This window comes from Pyxicephalus adspersus, chromosome 3 (genome assembly GCF_032062135.1).
Source record: "Pyxicephalus adspersus chromosome 3, UCB_Pads_2.0, whole genome shotgun sequence".
In the NCBI taxonomy this organism is placed as follows: Eukaryota; Metazoa; Chordata; class Amphibia; order Anura; family Pyxicephalidae; genus Pyxicephalus; species Pyxicephalus adspersus.
In genome coordinates this window covers 143,449,820-143,477,192 of record NC_092860.1, presented here as the reverse complement: position 1 = coordinate 143,477,192, position 27,373 = coordinate 143,449,820, and the positions used below count along the sequence as shown (strand labels likewise).

Below are 27,373 nucleotides of genomic sequence, written 5' to 3'. Positions count from 1 at the left end.
AAATGGTGGTCAAGACTCTATTTCAGCAAACAGATGGTGATCTAGGCTCTATTTTAGCCAGCAGATGGCTTTAAAATCTCTATTTCAATAGGCAGATGGCTGTCTAGGCTCCATTTTAGGTAGCAGATGGCTTTATCATGTCCATTGCAACCACCAGATGGAGGTTTAGGCTCCATTTCAGCCAACAAATGTGGTCTAGGCTCCATTTTAGCCAGCAAATGACGTTCTAATCTTCATTTCAGCCAGCGGATGGGGGTCTAGGCTCCATTTTAGCCAGCAGCCAGGTCTAAGGTCCATTTGAGAAAACAAATGGTGATCTAGGCTCAATTACGGCCAACAGATGGTGGTCTAAGCTCTATTTGAGCCAGCTGATGGTAGTCTAGGCTCTATTTGGGCCAGCAGATGGTGGTCTAGGCTCTATTTGGGCCAGCAGATGGTGGTCTAGGCTCTATTTGGGCCAGCAGATGGTGGTGGCCAGCAGATGGTGGTCTAGGCTCCATTTGGGCCAGCAGATGGCGGTCTAGGCTCCATTTCAGCCAACAAATGGTGGTTCTCAACCTTTTGGGACCTACAGACCACTAAACCTATGGGCTCCCGACCGCGCATGCACGAGGAGCCATGTGTACGGGATACATGGTCCGTGGCTCTGGCACGTCCTTCTCCTGACTCCGCTGGGGGGCGAACTGGCCAGAGCCACGGACCATGTCTCCCGTACAGATCACAGGCTCAGGGCGATGGGCAGGGTGTGCCTCTGGAGTGGGTGGGTTCTGGCATGATGACGTCACAATGGAAGTTTATTCCCCTTTGAGTGACACGCAGCTCCCAGGGCATGCGCGGTCCTAAGTCCATGAAATTAGTGGTCCGTGGGTCCAAAAAGGTTAGTGATTACTGATCTAGGCTATATTGGAATGTGAGGGGCAAAGGAGCTGGGACAGCACAGAAGCAAGCATTTATGTACTACAGAAGGGAAGATACCAGGAGAGAGGGATCTGTGCTGGGAATAACTCTTCCTGGAATAATCAGAAGACCCTATGCATGATTCCCAGAATACCAAGCATTCCCGGCTCCCCCTGTACTGCTGGAGCTAAATGAACCCCCAGGCGCCTGCGCCATCCCAGCCTGGCCAATCAAGATGGCCAAAAATTGCAACCAGGAAGAAGATGGCAGCGCCCTGCGATGTAATGTGCACAGGTGAGTTATGTTCTGCTTTTAGTTAGTGACAGGGTCTCTTTAAAGCTAACCTCCAGCCTTCTCCTCCACTTTCATTGACTTCTCTAATAAGCATTAGAAATATTGCAGCTTTTTCACAGGGAGTTATGTTGCCAATAACAAAAATGGTGGAATCCCACACAACTTCCGGTCATAGGACGTGAGCCACTTCCGGGACCTGTACTGAAAGCGGCCTGCGCTTTCTAACGGGGTGCGTCACGAATGACGTCACTGCCCCCACACCCTGCTGCTGGCCAGTCCCTCTGGAGGGTGGGGGAAGTAGGAGAGTGAGACATGGCGTCGGAGGGTGCCATCATCCCGCAGCTAGTGGAGAGTATAACACAGAGCAGCAGCCCCTCTACAGCCACTTGTAGCGTGCCATTGGCGGGGGGTGACATTAGTAGTAGTACCCATACCACCATCCCCTGCCAGACAGGTGAGTGTGAGTGAGCCAGGCCCCAAACATGGAGGGGGAGGGGGGACTACAGAGGACTGTACATGATCTGAGGAGGAGCACAAGGGGCCATGGTGAGACTTGTAGTTCCTCCAGCTTGCCCTGTCCTCATTATAGGCAGTGTGTTGTGTTGATATTAAATAATTCATCATTTTTTATTACTTTGTTTGCTATTGGGACACTGGCCATGTTTGTTTGGGGACCCCCTGGTCCCTGTGTGTCCCTATAGGCCTGGATGGAGAGGCTGCCTATTGTATGTTGGGTTGCCATGGCACCCTGGTGTCCCTGGTCACATGACCCACAAAGTCCTGAGCTGGGTTTTGTAGCAAGGTGTGTAGGGTGCTCACTATTCCAAGTTCTGTGCCAAACTTATTTTTTTTGATGAGACCCTCTAGGGCTTGGCTTTCTCACCCATTATATCTCTTCCTTCGCAGGTTTTAAACCTTATTAATACTCTCCTGTCCATGTTGTGTGAGACACCATCATCTTTTGCTCTTTGCCCTTGATTGGTCAGGGTGAGATGATGTAACTTGCATGGGGTTCATTCAGGAAACAATGCTGAAGAGCGCCATCAGCAGGTGACATGCTTACTGCAGCCTGGACATTGCCTGCCCTTTCCTGTTAACACAATCACCTTTTAGAGCAATGTTCTACCATGGGGGGACCCTTAAAATAACTTTCAGGGAGCCGCTTCTATAATTAATATATCCACAGATTACAGTACATTAGTGTGGTGGTCAGTAGGTAGAATTCCTCTTACATTACTGGGCAGGAAAGATCACTAAACTGACACATTGCTCATTGCTTAAAGAGGAACTAAGTCCCCCAAAACAAAAAAATCACCAATTTTACCTTCCAGCTTCTTAATCCTACGTCACTCGACTCAGGTGACGTAGATTGGGGAAAAAAATGCGGATCTCACTGCGCATGTGTGCTATTCAGCAATTTTCTTCCCTTTCCATGAAAAAGCTCCTTCTGCCCATGCCTGAGATGCTTGAGCATGCGCGGAAGGAGCAACTAAGAGCCTCCCAGGATGCGTGACATACGTATCCCGGCTTTGCACTCCCATTTACTCGATCGCCTAGGCAATCGAGAATTAGGGGGCGGTGCTGCACCCTTTTTTTAAAAAATAAAGTATTGCATTAAAAAAAAAAGCGAACAGAATTTTTACCTTGCATTAAAAGGTTTCCTACTCTTTAATGTAAACTGAAAATTGTGAGTTTAGGAAAACTCAGGAGGAACCCTGGTTGAGAAACACTAGGCTACACATTTGGCACCAGAAGTTTCTTCTTTGGATGACTTGGGCTACATAAAGACGTTGGAAAGGATCTTTCACGATCCTTTCGAGGGACAAAAGACTGCACGATGCGTGAACGAGTGATGTACATACAGCAACCATTCAGAGGGGAGGGGGAGAACGATGGAGTGGCACCCCGCTGCGCTTTCCTCTTCATTTCCATTACGATCACTTATCGTTCATGGATCCGCCCAGAACCATCGATGAACGACGTCAGACAAGCAGTGTGCACACGTCAGATTCTCATCCCATACTAGCCCATAACCAATCAGGAGAATCATCTGACGTCTACACAGCGCTCGTCTCTAATGGTTCTAGTGGAGACTCCCAAATTTTAGATCTCCCACCTATTGATCAGTATTAATAGGATAAAAGATGAAAAAAAAATTGACCCATCTTCAATATTCTCCCTTAAATGTTTTTTTAAGGTGGGCTGGAGCTGTAGACGAATGGCAGCCCTGGCATTGTGACCCAACTCTTCAGTAACCACCCAAAAACAGCTGGGTTTTGGGTGGTGTGCCCAGCTAAAAGGGTCAGTGGAGCACACTGCATTTCTAACCTATTTATATATTATATAGGGCATTGCAATAATGTGAATTCAGCCTGTGTTGTAGCTTCCAAGGGTTCTCAAATCAATGCACCAAAATTCTGACCCGGGAGGTCTCAGGACATCCAAATGCAAGCTGAGCAGTTTTACCCTCTGATTAATCTGCTCATTTTCTGCATTAGATTCTTAGTTGTGGTATTGGGTTTTCCAATTAGCAACATTTAATGATCAGGGTGCACTCCTTATTGTAATGGGTTGGCTGCCTAATAAAAATTAACACATTGAAGATTTTAGTACAGTAAAGAATCAGCAACAGTTTTTTGTCTGATTCCTGCGGGTAATATTGGGAAGTGTAATTGATAACCCTTTGCTCTCCTAATCCAACACACAGCTTGGGACTTTGTGGCGTCTTTATTAAACAAATCTTCTTCCCCAGAAGAACCTTCCAACCTCCCTTTTATGTTTGTCCTGGGATTAATTATAACCTCATTAATGTATGTTATGGGAGTGGGATTTACTGCGCAGTGTGATATGGGAGTAGTGCTCTTTCCAGTTCTCCTGGATGCACAATATGTGAGTAAGATATTCTATAAAAAAACCTGTTTATAGTATGCCAATGGGAACCTCCTAAAGGTTTCAGCAATGCCTAAAATGCATCTAGAGACCAATATCCTCAGTGCAAAAATAATCACAGCAACCAACACCGATGTCCCTGGAATAGTAAGTGTATGATATATTGTGAGACGTCCTGTTCCTCATTTGTGTCTGTTCTGTTTGATAAGCAGATTCACAGGGAAAGTGAAACTGAGAATTTTGAAAAATCCCTGGAATTTTTCTCATTCATCTTTGCTTAGTTTGTGGGGCTTTATAATACACACACTCATGTTTTTTTTTTTTTTTTTTTTTTTTTTTACACCTTACTGTTCTGCTTTCATATATGATGTGATTGGGAGCCCCCTGGATCCGCTGTATGATAATCTATGGAACTGGGGAGCCCCTCTATCATTTCTGTATATGGAGAAATAAAGTTAAGCACACCCTCCCTGACGGCCTCTCCATGCATTATGACTTAAATATACTGTTTTTGCTTAGCATTGTGTTTGTATCCTTTGATATAATCAGAGATGACCCAACCGTCTACACCTTCTGTGTTATTAGAAATAGGGCTGGATATGCACGCTCACTGCTTTAGCCAATAAACCTAATTGTAACCAAACACAATTTTTGAGCATCATTTGATGTCAGAGGAAGATTTTCCCTGGCTGCTTCAGACACTGGACCCTACAGGGCTTTGTATAACTCAGAATCATGTTTGGTACATTTGAATTTTTTTTTAGCTGAGTGGAAAAGCGGTAGGTGGCTCGATACCTCTGTTTTGCCACCCAGCTTCTCAGTAACCACCCAAAAATAGCTGGGTGGTACACCCGGCTAAAAGGTCTTGAGGAAAATATAGATTCCTATTATTTGTAGGTCAAATAATCTCATTAGGACGCTGGATGGCATTTTAGTTTTTAGGATCAGCTGATTAAAGCTGATCTTTTCATTCAGTTTTACACTCTGTATTTGGGCTTTATTTATATTGGGGTAATATGATATAGCTGAATAAGGCTGACTGTTAGTTTTGCTTTTCCAGCACCATGACAGGCACTTTTGCAAGCACATATGATGACACGTAAGGAACGGCCTTAAAATGCATCTAGCGTTTATGGAAGGTGGTCACCAGTGTCCTATTTTTATCTTTGTACACATTTTTATGAAGGTCCCTGCACAAATAGAATCTAAATTCTTCCAGCATTGTGCCTGGCAGTGTTTTATTTCATAACAATCCATGATATAGTTTTGGGAATTTACAAGGAGGCATACCAGAGGTAAGTATCTACAATAGTGGTTGGCCCCTGATATCACCAAGAATTGTATGTAATATTCAGAATAATGATTGTGAGGACTGTCGGACTGCAGACACAATAGGAAAGGATGATCCGGCTCTGAATATGCTGTAGATGTCAATGGAGACGTTCTTTATAAGCAAGTCTAGGCTGGTAGAAATCCCTGAAATTCCCACTTTACTGACTGGTGGGGTCTAAGGATCACACACATACCAAACGGCTGCATGTTGTGCACCTGGGGTCTATAGCATACCAAGCACTGCCTACTGTGGGCCTAAGATACCATGGAATTGTACACTTCACTAGCTAGGCGTAGATGGAGCGTTTTTGTATCAGTAGACATATACTGGATATGAGTGTTAGCAACTTTGTTTATTTTTTGTATCCATAGAACAAAAGCGTAAATCCCTATGCACACATCAGTCATTCATGCAGCATGGCTTCTAGTTCTGGGTAAAAAAAAGACCGGCATGTGGTAGAGCTAAGTAACAGTAAGGTACCAGGAACCTTACCTTTAGGTCGGTGTATAGTAGGAGCCCCTATTATAAATATAACATCCGCATCTCACATATTGGCATGATGGTCTGTAGGAGGAATGGCACCCTTGGTGTGAGGTAACCTGACATGGGAGACACAAATTGCTCAAAGAACCTCTGGAGGAACCCTATGGCTCCACAGAGTGCTGATTGAAAAACACTGCTTTACTGTGTACACCAACTACATACCAGGAAATAGGACATTGTATCACTACATACTGGGAATTTTGGTGTTTTTATATACCAGTAGATCCAGAAGAGCATTGCATCTATATCACTAGAATAAGTTGGGCACAGTGACTCACACCATAGAGCACTGTATAATGTGGACTTGGGGCATTACATATACCATTAAATGCCAAGCAATATTCATTGTACATTCCACTAAATGAGGGTGAATTTAGCACTTCTTTTGTTGACATCCCAATAAACATTAGAAGCAGATCACTGGGCATACTTCTACCAGTGAATTTTCATAGCCTATGCAGATGGCATACTGGATATGCCATTTTACTGCCAATGACAAATCCTACTAACTGAAATAGGGAAACCTAATGTACATTTCCTGGTCAGGGTGCACTCAGTATAGTAATAGGTTGGCTGCCTAGTAAAAAAAAAAAAACACATTGAAGATTTCAATATAGTTAATCTTTAGACAGTTAGACATTGTAAACTATAGTGGCTTCCATTGAGGACCATGTTTTAAAAATCAGAACTACCTGGTTGTCATGTATTGATACAGCAGTCCATTAATTATAGTTTCATATGTTGAAAAAAAGACATTCAAACAAAAAGTCCATCAAGTTCAACCAATAGGGAAATCAACATATCCCAGATAAACACTCTTTACATATAGTAATATCCCCATCCAATTTAATGCAGCCCACCTGGGTAAATAACTTTCTCCTCATTGCTGTTTGGTTTGCTTTAACGCTATTAAAAATGGATTAGAACATGAACCAGGCATGCAGTTTTTTCTTCAATCATCTTTCGGGAAGCCAAACCTGCATGAGACATGTACAGATACCCATTGTCCCCTACCTATGCTTAAATGTAAATGGCACTCTCTATTTGGGATATAATTTTATATAAAATATACTTTGCACAAACTGCTGTGCCCTAATTTTTGGCCGTCCAAAGTCAAAAACCATGCAGGTCTATTTTCAGCTTCAAAGGAGTCCCAGCTTCTATTCTCAGTAGAATTTGGAGCTGTAAATGGATCCTGCGTATGTTGGTATACTGCTCGGAGGACTGAAGTCAGGAATTCCACGGTAGCTATATCTATTTATTGGTGCACACCAGATAGGGAGAGCCATTTAAGTACAAGTGAGGGCCAATGGATAACTGTTCTTTATAAGTGCAGGTATCCTTTAAGCCTGCAGAATTAAAAAATTTAATCTGCATACTCCTTTTTATAGGAGTCCTAACAAAGAAATAAATCTGTAGTGTGCCCCAAGAACAGTTTGCATAATGTGTTTTAGAATACTTGCACATTATAGGCTTTATCCCCCGGTTTGGTCTTTTTTTAGCCATGCACAATCTGCTCCCCTTTGGCAACATCTTTTCCCAGGTTTCTTCCACATCCGGCTTCTTCGTGGTTTAGCCATTGGGCTGCAAGTGATGATGTAGCATCTATGCGTGCTTGCTGGAATTTTATCGTCTTGCCACCAGGCTCCATTCTCAGTAACTTACAGCAAATACCCTAATTAGAGGTGCTGTGTCTGACTTCTTCAGCTAGGCAAGGTTGATTAAGGATTGGTCTACATGTACTGTTTCCCTAGCGTTTACCCTCTTTAAATTTACCATGCATTCCAATGGGCTATTCTACACCATGGCATTTGTAGGAGGCACGTTTGTGAGTGTTTAGGAGAATGCTTTTTGCTGCGTTTTAAATTTTTTGAACCGCTTGTAAACATGAGTGCCTATAAACCTTTTTTATTTAAACCAATGGCAGTGTTTATAAACGTTTAAAAAGACTTCCATTAAAAAAAAAAAAAGTTTACTGGCATTTAGAAGTGTTTTAAATGTTTGTAAACTCTTACAAACACCCATAAAAGCAATTTGGACTTGGATAACTCCCATTTAGAAGTAGTATAGGTGTTTACAAAAACAGTCTGTTTAGACTAAACCTTAAAGTGGACTTAAACCGAGAAAACAAAAAACCACCGGGAGGTAGTACTATTTGACAAGAGACATGCAATAACCAACTCCCTGGCTCCTGGGGACTTTTTTTGCTCTAATCTACACGGTGCATGCCACATGCTCAGATGCAGCACACAACTTCTGAGGGTAATGCAACTCTATGCATAGGCAGTAGCTACATTATCCATTCAATGAACAGGATCAGAAGTCCGCCATAGAGCCAGCAGTGAGGACGGCGGTTCCCATCCCTACAGCAATGACAGGCCCTGGATATGTCATCACTGCAAGGCGATAACACAAGACAAGTATGTTCCATAATTGGCAAGTACGCTGTGCATACCTGCTGATCATGGCAGAGGCTCACCACCAATCAACGAGTGTAGTTCCACTTTACCCACCTAGGACATCAACCTTACACATCCCAAGTGGTGTCAAACCTTCTTAAGTCTTCAGGTGTCACGCAAACACAGCGGTACACCAGCAGAAGGCCTGTTGTGAACATCAGGAATTGACAGCTGGCTTCCAAATCCAAGATAGTGATATGCAGCAAAAAGATAAGGGAAATATTGGTGCATAGAAGACTGCGCTGGACTCCATGGACCAGTATGTGTTTACATTTTTTTTATTTTTATCCCACAGAAAGAGTACCTGAAGCAACTGGTTTTATTTTTGGGTAGGAAGGAAGATCTACTTACTGAAAGCTGTCTTGACATCCTGGCACCCAGCATTTTTAGAAAGAGATCAGCAATGGAATCATCCATACTTTGGATTGAATTCAAACTATTGTGGTCTGTTGTGGTGCATGTAACAAACTAGGAAACACACATTACCCCCTTTTTCAGAATAAATGTGTGCCATGATGATTTTTATTGAACACTACAACTATTGTCGGGTACGCACAGAAGTGACCTTTCTTTATAAAAGTAGCTGACACCTTTTAAAGCCTATCTGTATCATTGGTGTCTTGAGAGCTGTGATGTTCCCTTAATAATCACTTTGCTAAAAAGAAATGCCAAGTTGACATCTTCACTGTACGGGCTTTAGATTGTGTTTGTAAGCAATCAAATTGGATTTAAGACTGAACTGACTAGTTCAGTCAAATGTAAATCTGTTCTGACATGATGGCTTGCCATTGCTAAGATAGAAACGAGATTTATGGGGGCTTCTATTTCCAAGTTATGAATGAGATGCTTAGGGGTTGCCATTTCCAGACCCTGGGTTTCAAGGACAACACCAATTTTCTCTAAATGAATCCTAACTTCCCCCCCAGCCCCTCTGTATTACAAACAATGTCAACTCCAATATTAACATTTTGAATGGTGAAGTTTCCTAAAAGGGGCAAAAGGATTTAGCGTTAGAGAAAGTTATACTTGCCCTTTAGTGACTCACCCAGACAAGGAAAAGTCAGAGGTTATTATTATTACACAGTATTTATTTACCACCATCATATTACGCAGTGCTGTACAAAGTCCATAGTCATGTCACTAACTGTCCCTCAAAGGGGTCGACAATCTAATGTCCCTACCGGCGTACCTGAAGGAAACCCACGCACACATCGGGAGAACCTGCAAACTCCATGCAGTTGGGATTTGAACCTGGGACCTAGCACTGCAAAGGCCAGGGTGCTAACCCTTGAGCCACCGTGCTGCCACAAGTTATCTAAATGTCTATTCCAAGTCATTGGGCAAGCATCACATGTAGAACACTAGTATTTGCTTGGCAATGGCAAATTCTATTTTTTTGTGACGCAATTCGTAAACCCACGTTGGCTTACAAGAGCTTTCATTTATACTGCAAAGGACTCCCATTTTGAGACAAAGTTTCAGGAATCTCATACATATATATGTAATCGAGTGACCATTACAAATCTTCTTTATCAAGTCAAATGTACCTAATAGAGTCAGAGCAGCTTCATGAAGAAGCTTTCTATACTACTAGTATAGTTAGGAATGTCGGGAGAGGACCAAAGAAACCACATAATATAAGCATACAAACCATACAGAACTGTCCCATATGAGGGTTAATCCTAAGACCTATAGTAGTTCAACTTGTGTCACATATGGTTCCTGTAAGAAATATTCACCCACATATGTGAACCAGGCTTTAGTCTGGATAGGTCTGTACCAACAATGCACATTTTGATGCTGCAATTTTCCCATTTTTTTTTGTGGCCTTTGGCTACACCATTGCAATACTTTACCATTATTTTAAGCCATTTTCGTGTTTTGGCCTGCGGGACAACAAATTATCTCCTAAAGGCCTCAGGTTTAGTTCAGATGTCCTTCTGGACTTCTTAGCTTGAAGATTTTCCACAGCTTGAAGATGCCACCACAATGCTTTATAGTTAGGATGTTAGGTTTATGTGCAGTTTATTGGCATTCTGGTGGCTAAGTATCTTCATTTTTGTCTCTTCAACTTCCACAGTTCTAGAGAGCAGTAGCTTTTTCACTTTCCCATAAATCTGCAATAGGTAAAACACCTAGGCAACTGGTAAATGCATACGTAGAAAATATGTCCAATTTTTGTTGCTGAGAATGATGTTTTGTGATCATTTCCAGTGACAGATGAATGAATGAGCGCCGATTCTGTGTGAGAGAGTGGGAGGACAAGCAGGTAGCACCTTGCTTTGCTTTCCTCCATTGAAATGCACAGTGGTTCTACCTGATCGGTAAGGATGCTGTACACGACAGATTTTCGCCCATGTCCAGCACAAGCCCTCATTTCCAGCAACCATAATCTGTCTCTAGTCACTCCAGACTTACACAAGACTTGTAACTCCTGGTCTTTTGGTGGCCACTATCATTTGTCTCCTCTTTCACTCATTGTTGGTGTACTGTTCTTGGCAGATTCAGTGTTCTATGACAATCCAACTTCAACATTTCCTGAAGTGTAATAAATTCTTTAGGGCCATTTTAAACTTGCAGGTAACCACAGTGTTATGCAGTGAACTTCAATCCTATTCAACTGAATGGGAGTGTTTGGGAACCAATTTGTGTACAAGTTTGCATGTGGCTGCGGATCCTAAAAGTAACAAGTGGCTTCTGGCCATGTGGTTGCATTTCTTCTGAAGGAAGAGCTACATCTCAGCCTCACTCAACTGCATGACAGAGCAGTTGTTAGACATTGTGGCTGAAAGCTAAGTAGTTGAAGAGGGGCAGCTGAGAGCAACTAGGCTGTCAGATAGTTCTAATCAGAATATCGTTTCAGGGCTGGTATGGATTAAAAATCTGACGTGTACAGCGGTCGTCATTCATGAAACCGTCCTGGCAGATTGACTATTGATTGTAATACAAGCGAAGGGGAGAGAGTGCAGTGGGCTGCTGCTCGCCCCTTTTTCCCCCAGTCCTGATAAGCCAGTTATGGCCAGATCATACCCAAAGCGCCATAGGTGCAGTTGTTCTTTATTATTAGCATTTATATTGTTTTATCTCAGCAGTATTTTACACTTCTATGAGTAGATTGACTTTGGCCACTAGTCTTGGTCTTGGTCATAATTTAAAACAGACCTATCACAAGGAAAATGAGTCTGCTGCTGTTTCCTTATTATGAAAACTGCCGATCTGTTATGCCAAACCAATGGCTTTGGATCTTTCTGTATTACTGGCCCAAAATAAGTATACATATAAGGAAAGTCAAAACAAACATTTCATATGAATTTTGGGTCCTCCAACAATATTTTTATCAGGCTGCACTGCCTGACAAAGATTGCAGTCAACATTCTGAAAGATGTTGGTTTCTTACCTACTCCAAATGGGGTAAAAATGGTTTAGGTTTCATAACACCAGGCACACACGCTGTGTCAGCAGTTTCTGATATCCTACCCCTGCCTGCCAACCACACTTAAGCTGTCTTCAGTAATCTACCCACTGCCCAGCAACCGCAACCAGGAGGAGCAGGACAATAACCATAAACTCAAACAAATGTTTATTATTTTTTTATTTATATTTTAATTTTATATATATTAATCATATTTAAAAACCTTTTACCCCCAGCCGCTTCCCCCAAGGTAATTTTTGGGCATCAGGAATTTGGGTTTACTTGTGCTGAGAGTCTGCACTTCGACATGAAGACTCAGCACAAGATTAGATTACAAAGGGAAACTTAAAAGTAAGCTTTCTTTGAGAAAAGCAGACTTGCCAAGGGCTAACCTCAGTGCCTGGGTGTTAGGCTACCTACACACACATAAGTTGATTCTCATCCAGTAATAGCCTCAGGGCTGGTATCGGACGGGAATCTTGCTTGTGTACAGCATCCATCCTTATGGTTACACGAGTGAGGAACCAATTTAATAAAAGTGAAGGGGAGAGAGTGCCGCTCTCTCCCCCCTATTCCATAGAGCAGAACGGAGCTGTATGTACGGCGCTCGTTCAGTCTTTTGTCGTTGGAAAGGATCTTTCACAATCCTTTCAAAGACAATTATTGGACGTGTGTACGCAGCCTTAGACTGAACCCTAGTTTTCAGTACTTTGTGTCCCTACAATAAGTATACAAAGCATACAAAAAAATTATCTAAATAGATTTTCATAAATACGTGTTTTAGGTCATTGTCTGCAAGTGTTGAAAGAAGAGGGTCAGCCAAGCAGATTTAGAAATGTCATCAGCAGTGTATAGTGCTCATCGTCCGTCCTGGCAGATCCACGAATGAGGAAGGATTATAATAAAAGTGAAGGGGAGAGCGCAGCGGGGTGTATGTACCAACTGAGTCCAGTTGGTCCTGTTTTGGCTTCCTGGCACAGACTGGACAGTGGCGTCGCCAGCTTCTTCCTTCTTACATCACCCGATCTCGTGCTGCACATGTGTGAGATTGGCACTTTATTTTACATCCCAGGAAAGCCCCTTCTGCACATGGCCAACCTTTGGACCTTGCAGGTTTCTCATTCAGTCTTTAAAGATTATTGCACATATGTACCCAGCTTTAGGTGTTAAAACCATAGATGCTGATGGAGATGCAGAAAATGTGACTTTTGTATGCAAAGAGCATGCAAACCAAAGTGACCTGCAAATGGGCCAAGCAGACTTTGAAGCTGAGTTTGATTGTGATTACTATTTGCATACAAAATAATTTTTTTGCAAACTCATTTCTATTTACATTCTTCCAGTGACTCACAAAGATATGACAAATGTAGAGTGTCTTTAGCAGTAAAATCCCACATATAACGTCATATGTTCACTATTTATGCCTAATAAAACCCAAACTTATTAAAGTCCTATCTGGTGAAAAATGCATTAAGTCTTCAAGCAGATTGTAAAGTGGTAGAAAGTGCAGAATAGTGACATCTGGGAAATGAAAATACATAGGGCCTAAAAAAAAAATGTCTGGGGAGAATACTGCATACCATTCCTTTTCATCCCAGCCCATCCCAAGCATCAATTTCTTCCTAAAACTAACAACCTGCTAATCGCAACACCAAACTCGAAAGCCTGGACAAGTTCAGAAAGCCCAACTTTGGAAGCCTTATGTGCTAAATGCTTGCAAGTACTCACCTTCCAACATTGTATATTACAATTGTCTGCAATGTTGCAAGTAATGTTCTGGGTCCAGTGCCTTGTAATTTCTCAAGACTTTCATCCCCCCCAAACACAAAATTGTTGCAAAACTTGTAAGCCCCTTCCATATGTTCAGCACCATCAAATGTAGAAGTTAGCATTTGTTTGATATTGCTACTGTAATCTTCTGCCTCTATACAGATTCCCAATTAATTGATATTTTTACCTATTTGTCCATAAAGACAGATGGAAAGCATGCTTACCTATGTGTACGATCGGCATAGACATACGTGCAGGTCTCCATTATCCCACAATGTGTGTTCAGGAAAGGGGAGGTGGGGGTTGCAAAAATCCTGAATTCCGCTTTTTAGTAAGAATAACAACTTCTGGAACAGATCTGTCTCTATTTGTGTCAATGCAAGGCATGGAGAGCAAAGTAGGAGATATACATATGATGAGTTACTCCAGATGTTTCCAGGGTTCCTTAAGCAATAAGTAATTTGTGACACTCGAGTCATTTACTACAGACATTAATGATCTTTTATCTGTAATGGTGACATTATTTCCACTGGCCAGCAATGTAAGAGGCATTCTTCCTAATCACCACCACACTAATATACTGTGACTTGTGGATATAATAACTATAGAAGGCTCCCTAAGAACTGAAATTAATTCTAGGGTTCCCTCACAGTAAAAAGTCTATATGTGCTGTCCTATGCCAAAGTCAATTAAAATTAGATTGCATTGCCCCTTTTTTTCAGATTTAGATGCAATAGCAACATTTCAAGTGCATAAGAGTGACTTGTAAAGAAATGTTGATCTAAAGGCTTTTTAAAAATGTTTTAAATTTATTCTTTATAGTCCAATACCATTTGATCAGATATTTGTAATCTATGTAAAGGAGCTGAAGTTTAGGTTCTACAAAACTCATGCTGCTATTAATTAACAGTGAGCAGTACAATGAGCAATTTACACAGCAGTACAATGAGGGCGCTCAGGTGTTACCTGGCCCAGGTGTGAGAAACAAAACAACGCTCTACGGCATTTAGATAAACCCTGGGGATCAGAAGATCTGCACTTTTATTTTCTAGTCTGCTCTGCATGAAAAGCTTCTATTATTCGAGTACTGTTATGTCTGCAGCAGGTTTTTATAGCTTTGATCCAGATCAGATTTATAGATTTCTATAGGGGTCCTAGCATCAACTAAGACATAAGAGAATTGCAGAAAGGGGGCACATCATTTATGGAAATTAGCACTATGAAGATGCAGGTTTATGAAACCTCAGCACGGTGGTAAGTCTCCTTGCACTTTTCCATTAATGAAAATCAGCTTGTAGTGTTTAATGTACAGCGCTGCGTTATATGTTGGCGCTATATAAATCCTGTTTATTATTAATAGCAGTATACTAACCTCAAGTGTATGTTGAGCTATACATTGACAGGTTTAGCCTGAGCCTTACTACACTGAATTGATAGAACCACCAATCTCTTGGTCCCTTTGAACCTCTCAACCCTGTGTCTTGTGGTTATGAAATCCAGTTTTGTTAGTGTGATACAAAGCCTAGACAGATGTCTACACTTTGTTTTGGCAGAAGGATGAAAGCCTGCTGGAATGGGGTAGGAATTAAAAGTTCTTTAAATCTGGATATCATCGGTGTAAGTTTAGATCACTGGAAAACATGGCCTGCTCCTAGAAGTTCTTCAAAAGTGAATGTGATATGGAGTGTGTGAAGCATGTAATCACTTCTCTTCATATTACTTACTGTCTGTGTGAGTCGTTTCCCTTCATATACCATTGTACCTGCTTGTCAGGTCTCAGTCCTGATAATGTACTCTGAGCCCTATATGCTCAGGTCGGGGTACAGGCGGACATGCTGTGTACACCTGCAGTTTATAGCAAAAACCTTCTGAGGGCCAAATTGAACACAGTGGTTTAGATTACCTTTAATGTTATATTGTAACTATTAATTATCAGGCTTTTCACTGTGATCCTGGGTGGATGTCAGTCAATGTTTCAATGTGTCTGGTCAAGGCTGCTGTTCTTGCTAGGAAACAGAATAAACTGCATTTACAGGCTCAAAATCCCGGCTGTTTAAAACCTAAAAGTATTTTTTCCTAAATGGATTCCCACGTGCTGGACTGTCCATTCTCTAAAGGTAGAAAAAGATAAAAATGCAATAGAACTGATTATACTTGATGACTAGCCACCACTTAGCCTATGTACACACGTCAGATTATTCTTCGCCTCAGTGCTGATATCGGACGGGAATCTGACATGTACAGTGCTGGTCGTCCATCCTGGCAGATCCATGGATGACAAACGATCATATTGAAAGTGAAGGGAAGAGAGTGCAGCGGGGTAACGCTCACTGATTCTTCCCCCTTACCTTTCTGTGTAGCAGAATGGAGCTGTATGTACAGCACTTGTTCATTCATAGTGCAGTCTTTTGTCGTTGGAAAGAATCGTGAAAAATCCTTTCCAGGGACAATTATTGCACGTGTGTACCCAGCCTTAGTGTTTGTAGCCCTCTATAGCTTTTTAACAATCAGCAAAAGTACAATAGTCGAAAGCAAGACATTTGATATCCTATCTCTAATCGCCAAATGTTGCAAACATCACTGTGAGCATCTTTTTTTCTCTTCCCATACTCACATATAAAGTGAAAATGTAAAGTCATTCTTTTTGGCTCTTGGATAACGAGAACCCCAAAAAACAGAATAGTAGATTATGCGTTCATAGTCAGGGAATTTTTTGGCTTTGCTACAGGTATCTTATCCCAAAGGGGACTGAGTTAAGTCTGTTTTAGTCAATAAATCGAAACAAAAGCCTTTTTATACTCTTTTCTCTGTTCTTTGGCACGCGTAGCCATTGTCTTCTTTTCCTTGTTCCGATCTTTTGCCATCTTGATTGCTTTAGAATATTTTTGTTGACTACAGTGGATGAAGAATGTAAATTACTTTATTTCTGAAAAACAATTTTAGACCTAGATCTGTGATTCAACTTGTGTTTTCAGATGGGTGGTGTTCGGTGGGATTGGGATTCCTTGATGTGCACAGAAAAGGTTCTAGCAAAAATGGGTAGAGTTCCACAATCTGACACCTGACATATTATTTGTTAATTACTAATTATTTCCTTTCCTTCTCCACAGAAGTTGTTTTGGATGAGAAAACCAAAAAGGAACTCTTCACAGACACATTCTGTAGAGTTTGCGGAGCAGTTCTACAATTTGAATCCCACAGAAATGCACATTATGAGGTATGTTACTAATTACTAATATTTATTCAAATGATTTCTTACTCACCAGGCTGATCTGATATTGTTTCTTAAGAAAACAGAAACCTGCCACTAATTATTTCCAAATTTAGACTTTCTTAATGTCAGTTACACTTTCCCTACCTTAAAAGTAGTGCTCTTTACCCAGCTAGCCATCAGGCCTGAACTCGTAACCTAAGAGTATAAAGTATTTAGAAAATAGGAAGTTGTGGGGCACCAGATCTCTTTTATCTGTAGGGGTTTTAAAGAGGAATTAACCGCCCTAGCGGTAAACCCGAGTGTGACTCGAGGTGGCTTTTACATGCAAAAAGCGGTAATCCCAAGTCACACTCGGGGTAACTTTAGAAGCCCCCCTTACCTTTGCCCCGCGCTCCAGTGGCAATCGGATGGTCCCGCTGTGATGCCGGGGTGCTGGTCCGTCGGGGGCCGTAGGCAGGCGAGAAATTTAAAAGCAGATTACTGAGTAATCTGCTTTTAAATACCACCCGGGTCCCGGCCACGCTGCTGCTCGCATCAGCAGTGAGATGCGAAGCACAATGCAGAAGTCCTGCATTGTGCTTTGCATCTCTCTGGAGATGCAGAGCAGCAGCTCCAGCTTTGGGGTGTCATCTTCCGGTTGATGCGATTGGTGATGTATTGGGGGGGGTGTCCGGGCGGGAAATTTAAAAGCAGATTACAATGTAATCTGCTTTTAAATGGTTTTTACAGTACAAAAACACCACACAACATGAAATAAAAGTACATTTTTAATTTTATATTTTATTTTAAGATTACATTGTTGTCTATTATTTCATTATTTTTTAAAATTATTATTTATATTTATGTATTATATTATAATTTATGATTATAATATAATAAATAAATATATTTATCATACCCGGGAGTTAATCCTAAGAATTACAGGCCCACAATATAAACAAAAATTTCTATGCAAAAAAAAATAGGATCACGTTTTGCATCAAAAAACTGACAGAATTAGAACGCTAGGGGGGTTAATCCTCTTAGGAAGGGTACTCACCTATCCCCCTTCTAATACGGATGCCACCATCTCATCTGAATTCCAATCTTTTTCTTTATTGATTGGCCCGGCCAGGATGACGTAACTCCCGCACATGTATTTGGGAGTACAATTAGTCCTGGCTTCCCCTGGTAACCAATGCTAAGCCGCATATGCAAATTATTGCAGCATTCAGGCAGGTAAGAATACTCATTGCAAAGGGGAAGTCACCAATAAAGCAATAAAGCTCTGTCTAATGCAAAATTTTAAGTGAAAATTTCGTTCTACTTTTAGTCAGCTTTTAAGCAGTGTAAAGAGAATGATTACCGTTTGTCTTTCTTGAATTTGGCAGAACATATTCAGCCCAGGTTTAATTTTATTCAGAATCTTTTATCTTTAGGAGACAATTTGAGTTCCTCTACATTAGGGTATAATGCTGTTGAATTAGGAAACTCATAGGTATGATTGGACCCTTAGGGTGTTACTGGAGTAACTGTTTATTATTTTATTTTTATTGTCTTTGCAGGGCAAGAGACATGCTCAGAAAGTTCGCCTTTATTTCTTAAATAAAGAACTGGAAGAAATGGCATTTAAAAAGAAAGCTGATCAGAAAACAGAGCATACTAATTTTCATGTAAGTTTTCCTGTTCACCCAGTGTCACATATTTTTTATTTTCTTTAGCTTAATGCAGGGGATTGCAGCATATAGCTTTGGGCAGATACTAACTTTAGAAACGTTAATATATGGTGCAGTCAAGGTAACTGCGACACCCCACACCATAACAAAAGTAAAGAAAGCACAATGGCAGTTTGCAATATACAAAATTACAACCAAAAATCAAAGGCTGAACATAAAACCTTACGCTACGTATACCTTAATTTAAACACCTAAAAATATTATGTCAAGTTAATATCAATTAGTTCTTCACCCGGATCGCATATATTTAGTAATGTGCAAGTAATATGAAGTACCGCTTAAACAGGAGCAACTAATGTGATACTAAACAAGATAAATATACGGTTCTACAGTCTCCATGCTGTAGAAACTCCAGTATAAAGTACCCTGCACGATGAAGGAGCATTGTGCTTGTCTCCGTCATATAGGATACATTGGATCGGTGTTTTTTGTTTTGTTTTTTGTTTTTTTGTTGTAGACAGGCAGAAGCAGTAAAATAATTTTCTACTGTTCCAAGTTTAAGCAGAACTAAATTCCATGTTTCTCACCTGTCCCCATTCTCATTTTCTTTTAGCTTCACTTCCTCCTTTCGATCTTAGGCCATATTGATTGGCCAGGGTGGAATAACCTTTATTCCTGTCATTGAAAAGTCAGACTGTTGTAGACATTATACATCAACACCCAACTCCACAAAAAAAAAAACAATAAAACACAAAAATAGAAATTTTACTTCATTTTTTCTCATTCTATTTTTGTGTTTTTATTTTGTTTTGTGTTGATGTATAATGTCTTGCAGAAATATATTTGGAAAGTCTGTATGACTTCTTAAAATGTCCTTTTGAAGAAGCCCAATGACAAAAGCATTAAAAGACTGAAATGAGTATTCAAATGTATCTTAATGATGATCTGTATTTTTAATTGGTGTAAATTATATTTATTTGTAGTGAAAAATATTGTTATATTTTTATATGTAATGTGTAAAAGTCCCATGAAAATCAACTTTGGAAAATAGAGAATTTATGTGGGGATGTGGTAATATAAAAATATTATCCCCTTCAATATATGGATAAACAGTAACATGATTAGGAGTAAAACTTTACAACTGCCTGGTTTTTGGTTGGCATTCTCCTTTTTTTTTGCAGGTATCTAATATAATTTTCTGATTTCAGGTGGATCAACAAATAGCCCAGGATAAAAACAAGTTTTGTAGCTTGTGCAACATGGTGTTCAGTTCTCCAGTCGTTGCCCAATCACATTATGTGGGCAAGATTCATGCCAAAAAGCTGAAGCAGTTATCTGGGGATCCAAATGAATGGACGGCAGAAGTTGGTGATTCTACAGTTACTGTTCTGAATGAAGAAGGTGAGAATGTGTTCTGAAGTGGTCTCTGCACAATATAATTATTTAGAAGAGTTGCTAATGACACTGTTCAGATATATGTTGTATTCTAGAAACACATTCAAGCAAGCCACTTTTATTTCCCCCATAGCTCCTAAAGTCCATAGAGTTACAGTGCACATGTAGATTAAATACAACAATACCAATGGCCATTGATTATCCATTACAGCTAGCAGTAAATGGTAAGACGTGGGAAATAGAACGCAGCCACAAGCATTCAGCTCTGTCTCTAACGTGATAAAAATTAAAGGCACTGTCTAATCTAATGATAAAACTGTCAGGAAATTATATAAACCCTGGACCCCAATAATGTCACAACAGTTGGACCTGAATAGACACAGTGACTTTAAGTGGAACTCTGACCATTTTTATTAGACTCTACCTGTGGGTGGACGGACCAATTTGTTTTGCTTTTGGTGCTTGAGTGTTGCAAATTCATTGTTCATTTTCAGCTCTATCGTCTCATTTAAGTTACTTCACATATGTGTAAATAGCACAGCTTGTGGTGCCAGTTGCTTTTTCAGCTATTTACTTCGCCTTTCTCTGCACTTTTCTAGCTGTTCCACCTGTCAGTGAGCAGGACACTGTCATGTCCCCTCTGTTGGAGAAATCCAACCAGCACGAAGCCAATTCAGAGCCGACCTCCAACAATAATAATGAGATTGATCTCACTGACCCGAACAAGTACTGCAAGATGTGCTGTGCCTCTTTCAACAACCCATTGGTAGCCCAGCAGCATTACAATGGCAAGAAGCATGCCCGCAATGAGTTACGACGGAAGATGATGGAGGAGATGGGAGATAATGGGCTCCCTGTGGAATCTGGGGGTAAGTCTGAATAAAGGGGCACAAGCTCATTGGTTTCCTCTCTTTTAGGCCATATGACAGTCAATAATAATGTTACATCTTCCCACCACACAGCTCTCTTGCAGCAGTTGTACATGCACCTAAAGTAGTATATACAATGATAATCTTAATAAAAAAATATTAAAATATATTATTATTTTTTATTATATATATAATAAAAAAAGGAGTAATTTTTACTGAATACCTGTTTTTCCACCAGTTTCTACTGTAAGGCCTTTAAAGGATATTTTAACCCAAGCACAAAATTTAATATTTAGCAATTTACTAGATATGCATTAGTTATAATTTTTTAGGCTAGGAACATTTGCAGCTGTTGAAGGCTCCCTCCACATATTCAGTAGAGGTGTGATTACGTTCTCTAGTTGCAAAAAAAATAATTCCTTTTTTTTCCTCTTTTCTTCAGGAGACGGAGTATACGTGTGTCCAATCTGCAGCATTACCCTCACCTCCATAGAGATGTACCAATCCCACATGCAAGGAAACAAGCATCAAATCAAGTAAGTTCTTTACCAAAGCCCAGAGAAAATCCTCCAAATACAATATTTTAAACCGTTTTCTTTACTTCTTAGTAGCTAAAATTCTGAACTCAAACTACTTGCTGTCAGAGGAGTCCCTCTCAACTAAACGGGCCTATATGATTTAACAGGTCAGAAGACAAAATCAGCAGTGGAAGGGTGAATACATCTTTCCTGGGGATGCCAAATCAGAATCCATTACTTGGACCAGTTTTTTTGTCACATTGAAACCTACACCCTTCTAAATAATCCTAATTACAGTAAGACTCCAGAACTACCCCCACAGTTAGACATTTTTACCACAACATGCCACCAGTCCTTTAGATTGAATGATGGCCTGTGTCATTTAACACACTAGAGTCATTGACCCACCATTTGTAGAAGCATATTTACACAATACCACAATATATATTTCGTTTTTTTGTTGTTGTTGTTTAACATTATTTTTCTCTGTATGTTTCAATAAACAATACAGCGACATAAGGCTTGACATCCTGAAAGCTTGTTGGGAGGAGAACCTTCCATATTCAAAAAGCAGACTGGGCATCGGCATTAGCAAGCAAAATAACCCACAGCCCTGGCATATTGTCAGTTGAATAAACAAATACGTTGTTACACAAGTCCCTAAGTAACTTGCTACTTTAACAGATTGCCAATAGGTCGGTCGCATGTCAGACTTTATTTCGGCTTTTATGGTCTACTTAGGTTTTTTTTTTTTCTCTCATTACTGTCTAGCTCTGTTATTTTTGGTAGTTTCCATTAGTGTTTTGTAAACAACAAATAGTCAAGTGTATGGTATATTATGTGGAAGTATGTGTGCTTGGTAAATTTTGTAAAATGTTATTTGTCAGGCAAAATAAAACTTCCCTCTTCATCATAATATATACTGTAAATGCAGGAATGGCAAACTCAAGCAGAGCTGACAACACTATAGTTTTTTTTAGAAAAAATTGGACCTTTACAATCACTTGTCAGCTACTTTTGCTGATAATGTTTCTTATTTCTTGGCCATTGTGCCCCTCATAGGTATTATTATACAGTATTTATAAAGCGCCAACATATTACACAGCGCTGTACATTAAAAAGGGGTTGTAAATGACAGATACAGACAGTGACACAGGAGGAGCAGAGGACCCTGCCCCGAAGAGCTTACAATCTAAGAGGTGGGGAAGGAGCAGATGTGAAAAGATCAGGGCAAAGCGCTTGGAACGTGTGCTTTGAAAAGCATGTCTGTAAGGTTATGTAATTCCTCTTTTTTTGGGGGAAAAAAATAAGCGCTGGTTCCTGGTGACTTTTTGTTTTAGCTTTGCACGGCACATGCACCCTAGTGTAAAGCTCGGCTCTGTATGTGACAGTGGCACATACAAAGCCAGCCCCCAGGGATCGAGTGCATGCGTAGGAGTTGCATAATGAGTGGCTATCCAATGGCCAAAGTGGATCTCTGTGGGACCTAAGGCCTACAGTTGACAGCATCCTAGAACAGAAACCTGGACCTGTCATTACTATTTGCCACTTGTGCCAAAATCGGCAAGTATGCTGTTTATATCTGATGTATTTGGCAGAAGCTCACCACTCACAGGCGTACAGTTTCTTATTAATTAGTACATTTGTTCCTAAGCACATTTTAGTAGAATTTCTCACATCCAGGAAACCCAAAGCACCGTCACTGTGAACACTTTATTGTATAAATGCTTGTTAAAACAAAGCTAAGATAATAAATAATCTATTCAAATTGTTCTCATCTTCCAGAGAAAACATAGTGGCAAATTTAATGAAGAACACAAAGAAGACCTATGCCTCTTTTGAGAATGAATTACAGGATTATATAAAAGTCCAGAAGGCTCGTGGCTTAGAACCTAAAACTCAATTTAGACCGGAAAAAGATCAGCAGGACAGTTCTGAGGAAACTGAGCCGGCACCAACTCATCCGCACCCTAATCCTGCTGCTTACAAGTTTTTTGGTCATCAAGCCATGCCGTACCAATCCTATAATCCCCCTCACATGACTGATCCTAGAATGGCTGGCTGGGACCAGGCTGGCTACTGGCAACAAAAGCCGAAAAGAATGCCCCTCAAACATGCCCCACCCAGAAAACATCTTACCTCCGACTCCAGCGACACCTCTTCTTCGGATGACAGCAGCGACTCCTACAAAAAGGAGAGACGTCACAAACGGGAACATCGAAGCAAAGAGCGGAAACACCACAGCAAATCAAAGCGGGAAAATGGTAGCAGCGAGAGAAAAAAACGGAAAATCGAGGAAACCGACTCAGGGAAAGAAGACAGCGATAGGGAAAAGAAATCAGATGGAGCTTCTGCAGACAAATCCAAACACAAAAAAGAAAAGAAAAAGAAAGATGACTTGTCTACTGATAAAGAGAGCAAAAAACACAAAAAGTCCAAAAAAGTGGAGGACCAAAGAACAGAAGAGGAGATGTTGTGGGACGAATCCATTCTGGGTTTCTAAAGAACTCTAAAAAAAACATATAATTCATATATTATACAGAGAATCCTAGGTCCAGGACCTTGGCAGTGGGGAGGCTATTGTTATGCAATAGTTTGTCTCTGAATATGAATGAGATCAGCAAGAGAAAGAAGTCCACTGTTTGGCATTTATAGCGTCTGTGGCAGGTTTTTGCCCCACCTATAATGCCGTCTAATTTATTTACATTTTTTTTTAACTTTTTTTTTTTCTTTCGGACAGGACTGTTTGTTTTTCTTTTATTACATGTTAATCTTTATTTAGGCTCTAAAGTCTCTCAGCTGCTATACAGAGGATTTATAAATTTGTGATGTTCTTATGAGTAAGTTAGCTACTTTTTCTATCAGTAAAAAGAGCCATCTATACGTGTTTTTTGTCTTTTTTTTTTTTTTACGGTAAATTTTTTATACTATTTTTTTTTTGTTATGTAATTTATGATGGTTTGATTGTCTCTGATAGACTTACTGTCATATTGCCATTTTAAAGGTTGTCATGGTTCTAATTTCTCGAGATCATGGTAATGGTCAAATTGAACTGTACTTGTTCTATAATGAAGATGTTTTGCTACTCATCTAAGCAGGTTCTTCAGCTCTAACACGTGTTGGGAAACTACCCAGTATTTGTAGCCATGCAGGTAATGCAGTCACCTTAGAGCCATTTCTGACCTTTATAGCTGGGGGGGGCCTAAAATAACTTTCAGGTCTTCAGGTAACCGCTGCTATAATTACTATTACTGCATATTACTATATAATATAAACAAATAGCTTGATACTTGAGCAACCCTAAGGTTCCACAAGAACCCTGGTTGGAAAACAGTGCCTTCATGTAATGTCCCTGGAATGTCTCAAAGCAGATGATGTCAAAGAACAGCATAGCTGCTGTTATAACTGCTTAATCCAAACGCCATACTACCATTTACCTCTGTAGCAGGAGATTTTTGAACTTTAAAGACATTCAAACAGGACCCTAAATCAGTGATGTGAGTTTTATCATTATTAAGATCAACTGCAGAATGAGTAAAACTGGTTTGCTAAGTTGTGATAAAAAGCCATCTATGTCAAACTGGATCTATTATTAGTAGTATTATTATTATACAGTATTTATATAGTGGCAACATATTATGCAGGACTGTACATTAAATAGGGATTGCAAATGACAGACAGATACAGACAGGGGGACACAGGAGGAGAAGAGAACCCTGCCCCGAGGAGCTTACAATCTAAGAGGAGGAGGAAGAAGCACACAATAAGAAGGGGGTATGAAAATGGTATTAGGATAGGTAGGCAAGTTTGAATAGATAGGTTTTATAAATACATAGGATGAAAAAATATGCAAGTCCATCAAGTTCAACAACTAGTGAAATAAACATATCCTAGATAAAAACCTCTATAGACATAGTTGATCCAGAGGAAGGCAAAAAATCCTGGTACAATTTGCTCCAAATGTGTGATAATCAGAGTTGGGGGAACTTCAATCCACCTGTCACCCACATGTATTGTTGCTTTAACATCTCCTCTTTGACAATCCAGAATTTGTAAAATGTAATGGAAATGATTAGCACATGTTTTAGACTTGTGCTATAGACTGAATTGTGTGGTTAGCACAAGGTGGTTTCATTGGTATACCCATGTTCTTGGATAATCAACATCTCACTTCATACTGCCATATAAGGTGACTGAGTTACCCATGTGCCATTAAATGTTGGGGTATTTAGTTGAAGAAGCTGCATGGTTAAGCAGCAATCATCTTTAAACATTTCAGATCAAGCCCAGTTAAATATATGCTAACTTCTACTAGCCACCAGTGTTGCTTGCAATTCCCCCTCAGTTCGTCTTGCGGTCCATGTATCTGAAGTGGGGTGAAAATTTGAATTCAGAATATCAAATACAGAGCTGAGTTTATTTTCCTATTGCCTATTTGGCAAGATTAAGATTAATTGCATTGGTTTGCAGCCCCTGGTTATCAATGTAAAAAACTGAAGCAAACTAACTTTTACAACCAGCTAACTGCCCCTCCCTGATGACCACCGGACAATGGGAATTTGCCACTGTATATCTTAACAGGCTCACAACCCAATGTAGAGGGCAGTGGTGTCTGCAGTGTACTGTGGATGAGCCAATGAAGTTAACTCAAATCGGAGGTTTATTTGGTTTTACTTGAACTGAACCAAATGTTGGATGTTTAGAAGGATTTATAGGTTGGCTGGAATTCTATCAGCAACACAACTAGCTATACACAAATTTATAAATATTTTCTGCAGCTAGTGCCAACCTAATTCTCCAGCTGGTACTGCAGTAATCTCTATTGATGGTGTGACAAGTTGGCAAAAAGATTCCCCGTAGACTGTAATAAAGAAATAATACCATTGGCAAACATCATGTCTGTACAGGTTCTCATTTAGCCATAGTGTTGTCAGCTATCATTGGTTACATTCCACGTCTGTTGTTCTGTAAGGTTGAATATAATTTACTGCTTATCCAAAAAAGTTCTGATAAAACTCCAATTTTTTATTAGAATAAGCAGTACAGCATCCTCCGTCTAGCAGAACCAACCTCTGCTTGGCTATACAAGCGTTTCTTAACCAGGGTTTCGTAGACGATGATCAATTTTTACCTCCTAGGTCAGTTTACTGATCCCAGTGATCTTTTTGGCTCTCTGTAAGGATGCCATTCTTCCCACTGTTCACCACACTAATGTACTGTGAGCTACCAGGACACCACATCCCTTCCTCTACATAGAATAAGGGGTCATGAAAGTAACCAAAAACATTTATAAGAAATTATTTTATCAGATTCTTATGCAATTGGGAAAGTGAGCCTTAAATCCTACAGAATTCTGTGTTTGGCTTGACCTTCAAATTTCCTATTATGCATATAACCTACTAACTTATTTTCAACTTAGTTTCCTTTTATTATGCTGCAGCCAAAGCCTGAGTGTAATACCACTGTAGACAAAAAGTTCCAGTGTATAATCGCTCATGCTGCATGTGCTAACAATTAACATGTTAACAGGAGAAGAAAGCAGAATGATATAAAGATGAGCTCATCAGTTTACTGCTTCTCATTTCACTATCCATTTACATGCAATGACCTGAAAATGTTAAACTGTAGCAGAGAGGTTTAGATTGTGTGCCCTGGCTATTCATCAGTCCTGTTCAGTTCTTAGTTTTAGCTAGACAGGGATGCAAATCGCTTGGCAGGTAAAACCACTTGCAAAGCATTATAAACCATTGTATATTAATTTAGGAAGTAGGAAAAGAAAGCAATAACAGACTTGTTACATGTATTCCTTTTGGGGTTGGTGATACCTTTTTTGTTATGTTGAGGACAGAATGTCTTGTGTTGAGGTTATTTTGTCAGTAGCATCTCTTGCATACATACGATAACCAATTGTCCTCATTTACCAAGGTTGGAGGCTTGCGCGAGAGCATTAGGGAGCACTCCCCCTTCCTTGTTTATTTTATTAGTCATAGTGCTTATCATTGTAAACATGAAAATATAAAAGTTGATTTTCTCTTCTGTTTATTGAAGGACAAAACAAAGGTTTGACCAATGACTACTGGTTTATGTGCTACCACATAGGTACAAAATAACACCCTAGGTGTCTG

At 40.2% G+C, this 27,373-nt stretch overlaps 1 protein-coding gene across 4 annotated transcripts; it reads left to right on the top strand.

The window, feature by feature from the left end:
• Positions 1-1,475: 1,475 nt before the first annotated feature.
• Positions 1,476-25,106, top strand: KRCC1 (lysine rich coiled-coil 1). Of its 4 annotated transcripts, none has more exons than XM_072406617.1 (7): positions 1,476-1,645; positions 16,708-16,814; positions 18,356-18,463; positions 19,675-19,867; positions 20,461-20,730; positions 21,173-21,266; positions 23,034-25,106. In XM_072406617.1, the coding sequence occupies exons 1-7, from the start codon at positions 1,504-1,506 to the stop codon at positions 23,749-23,751; spliced, it is 1,632 nt and encodes a 543-aa protein (XP_072262718.1). In that variant the 5' UTR covers positions 1,476-1,503; the 3' UTR covers positions 23,752-25,106. The 4 variants fall into 4 exon arrangements, with proteins under 4 accessions (XP_072262718.1, XP_072262719.1, XP_072262721.1 ...); XM_072406618.1 differs by lacking the exon at positions 1,476-1,645 and adding an exon at positions 1,659-1,737; XM_072406620.1 differs by lacking the exon at positions 1,476-1,645 and adding an exon at positions 1,756-4,227 and having other exon boundaries at positions 23,034-24,136.
• The last annotated feature ends 2,267 nt before the right edge of the window (positions 25,107-27,373 follow it).

Coding starts and splice junctions, on each gene's coding strand:
- KRCC1 (XM_072406617.1), top strand. CDS start 1,504: ATGGCGTCGGAGGGTGCCATCATCCCGCAGCTAGTGGAGAGTATAACA. Junction 16,815..18,355: donor ACAGAAATGCACATTATGAG/GTATGTTACTAA, acceptor TTGTCTTTGCAG/GGCAAGAGACATGCTCAGAA. Junction 18,464..19,674: donor CAGAGCATACTAATTTTCAT/GTAAGTTTTCCT, acceptor TTCTGATTTCAG/GTGGATCAACAAATAGCCCA.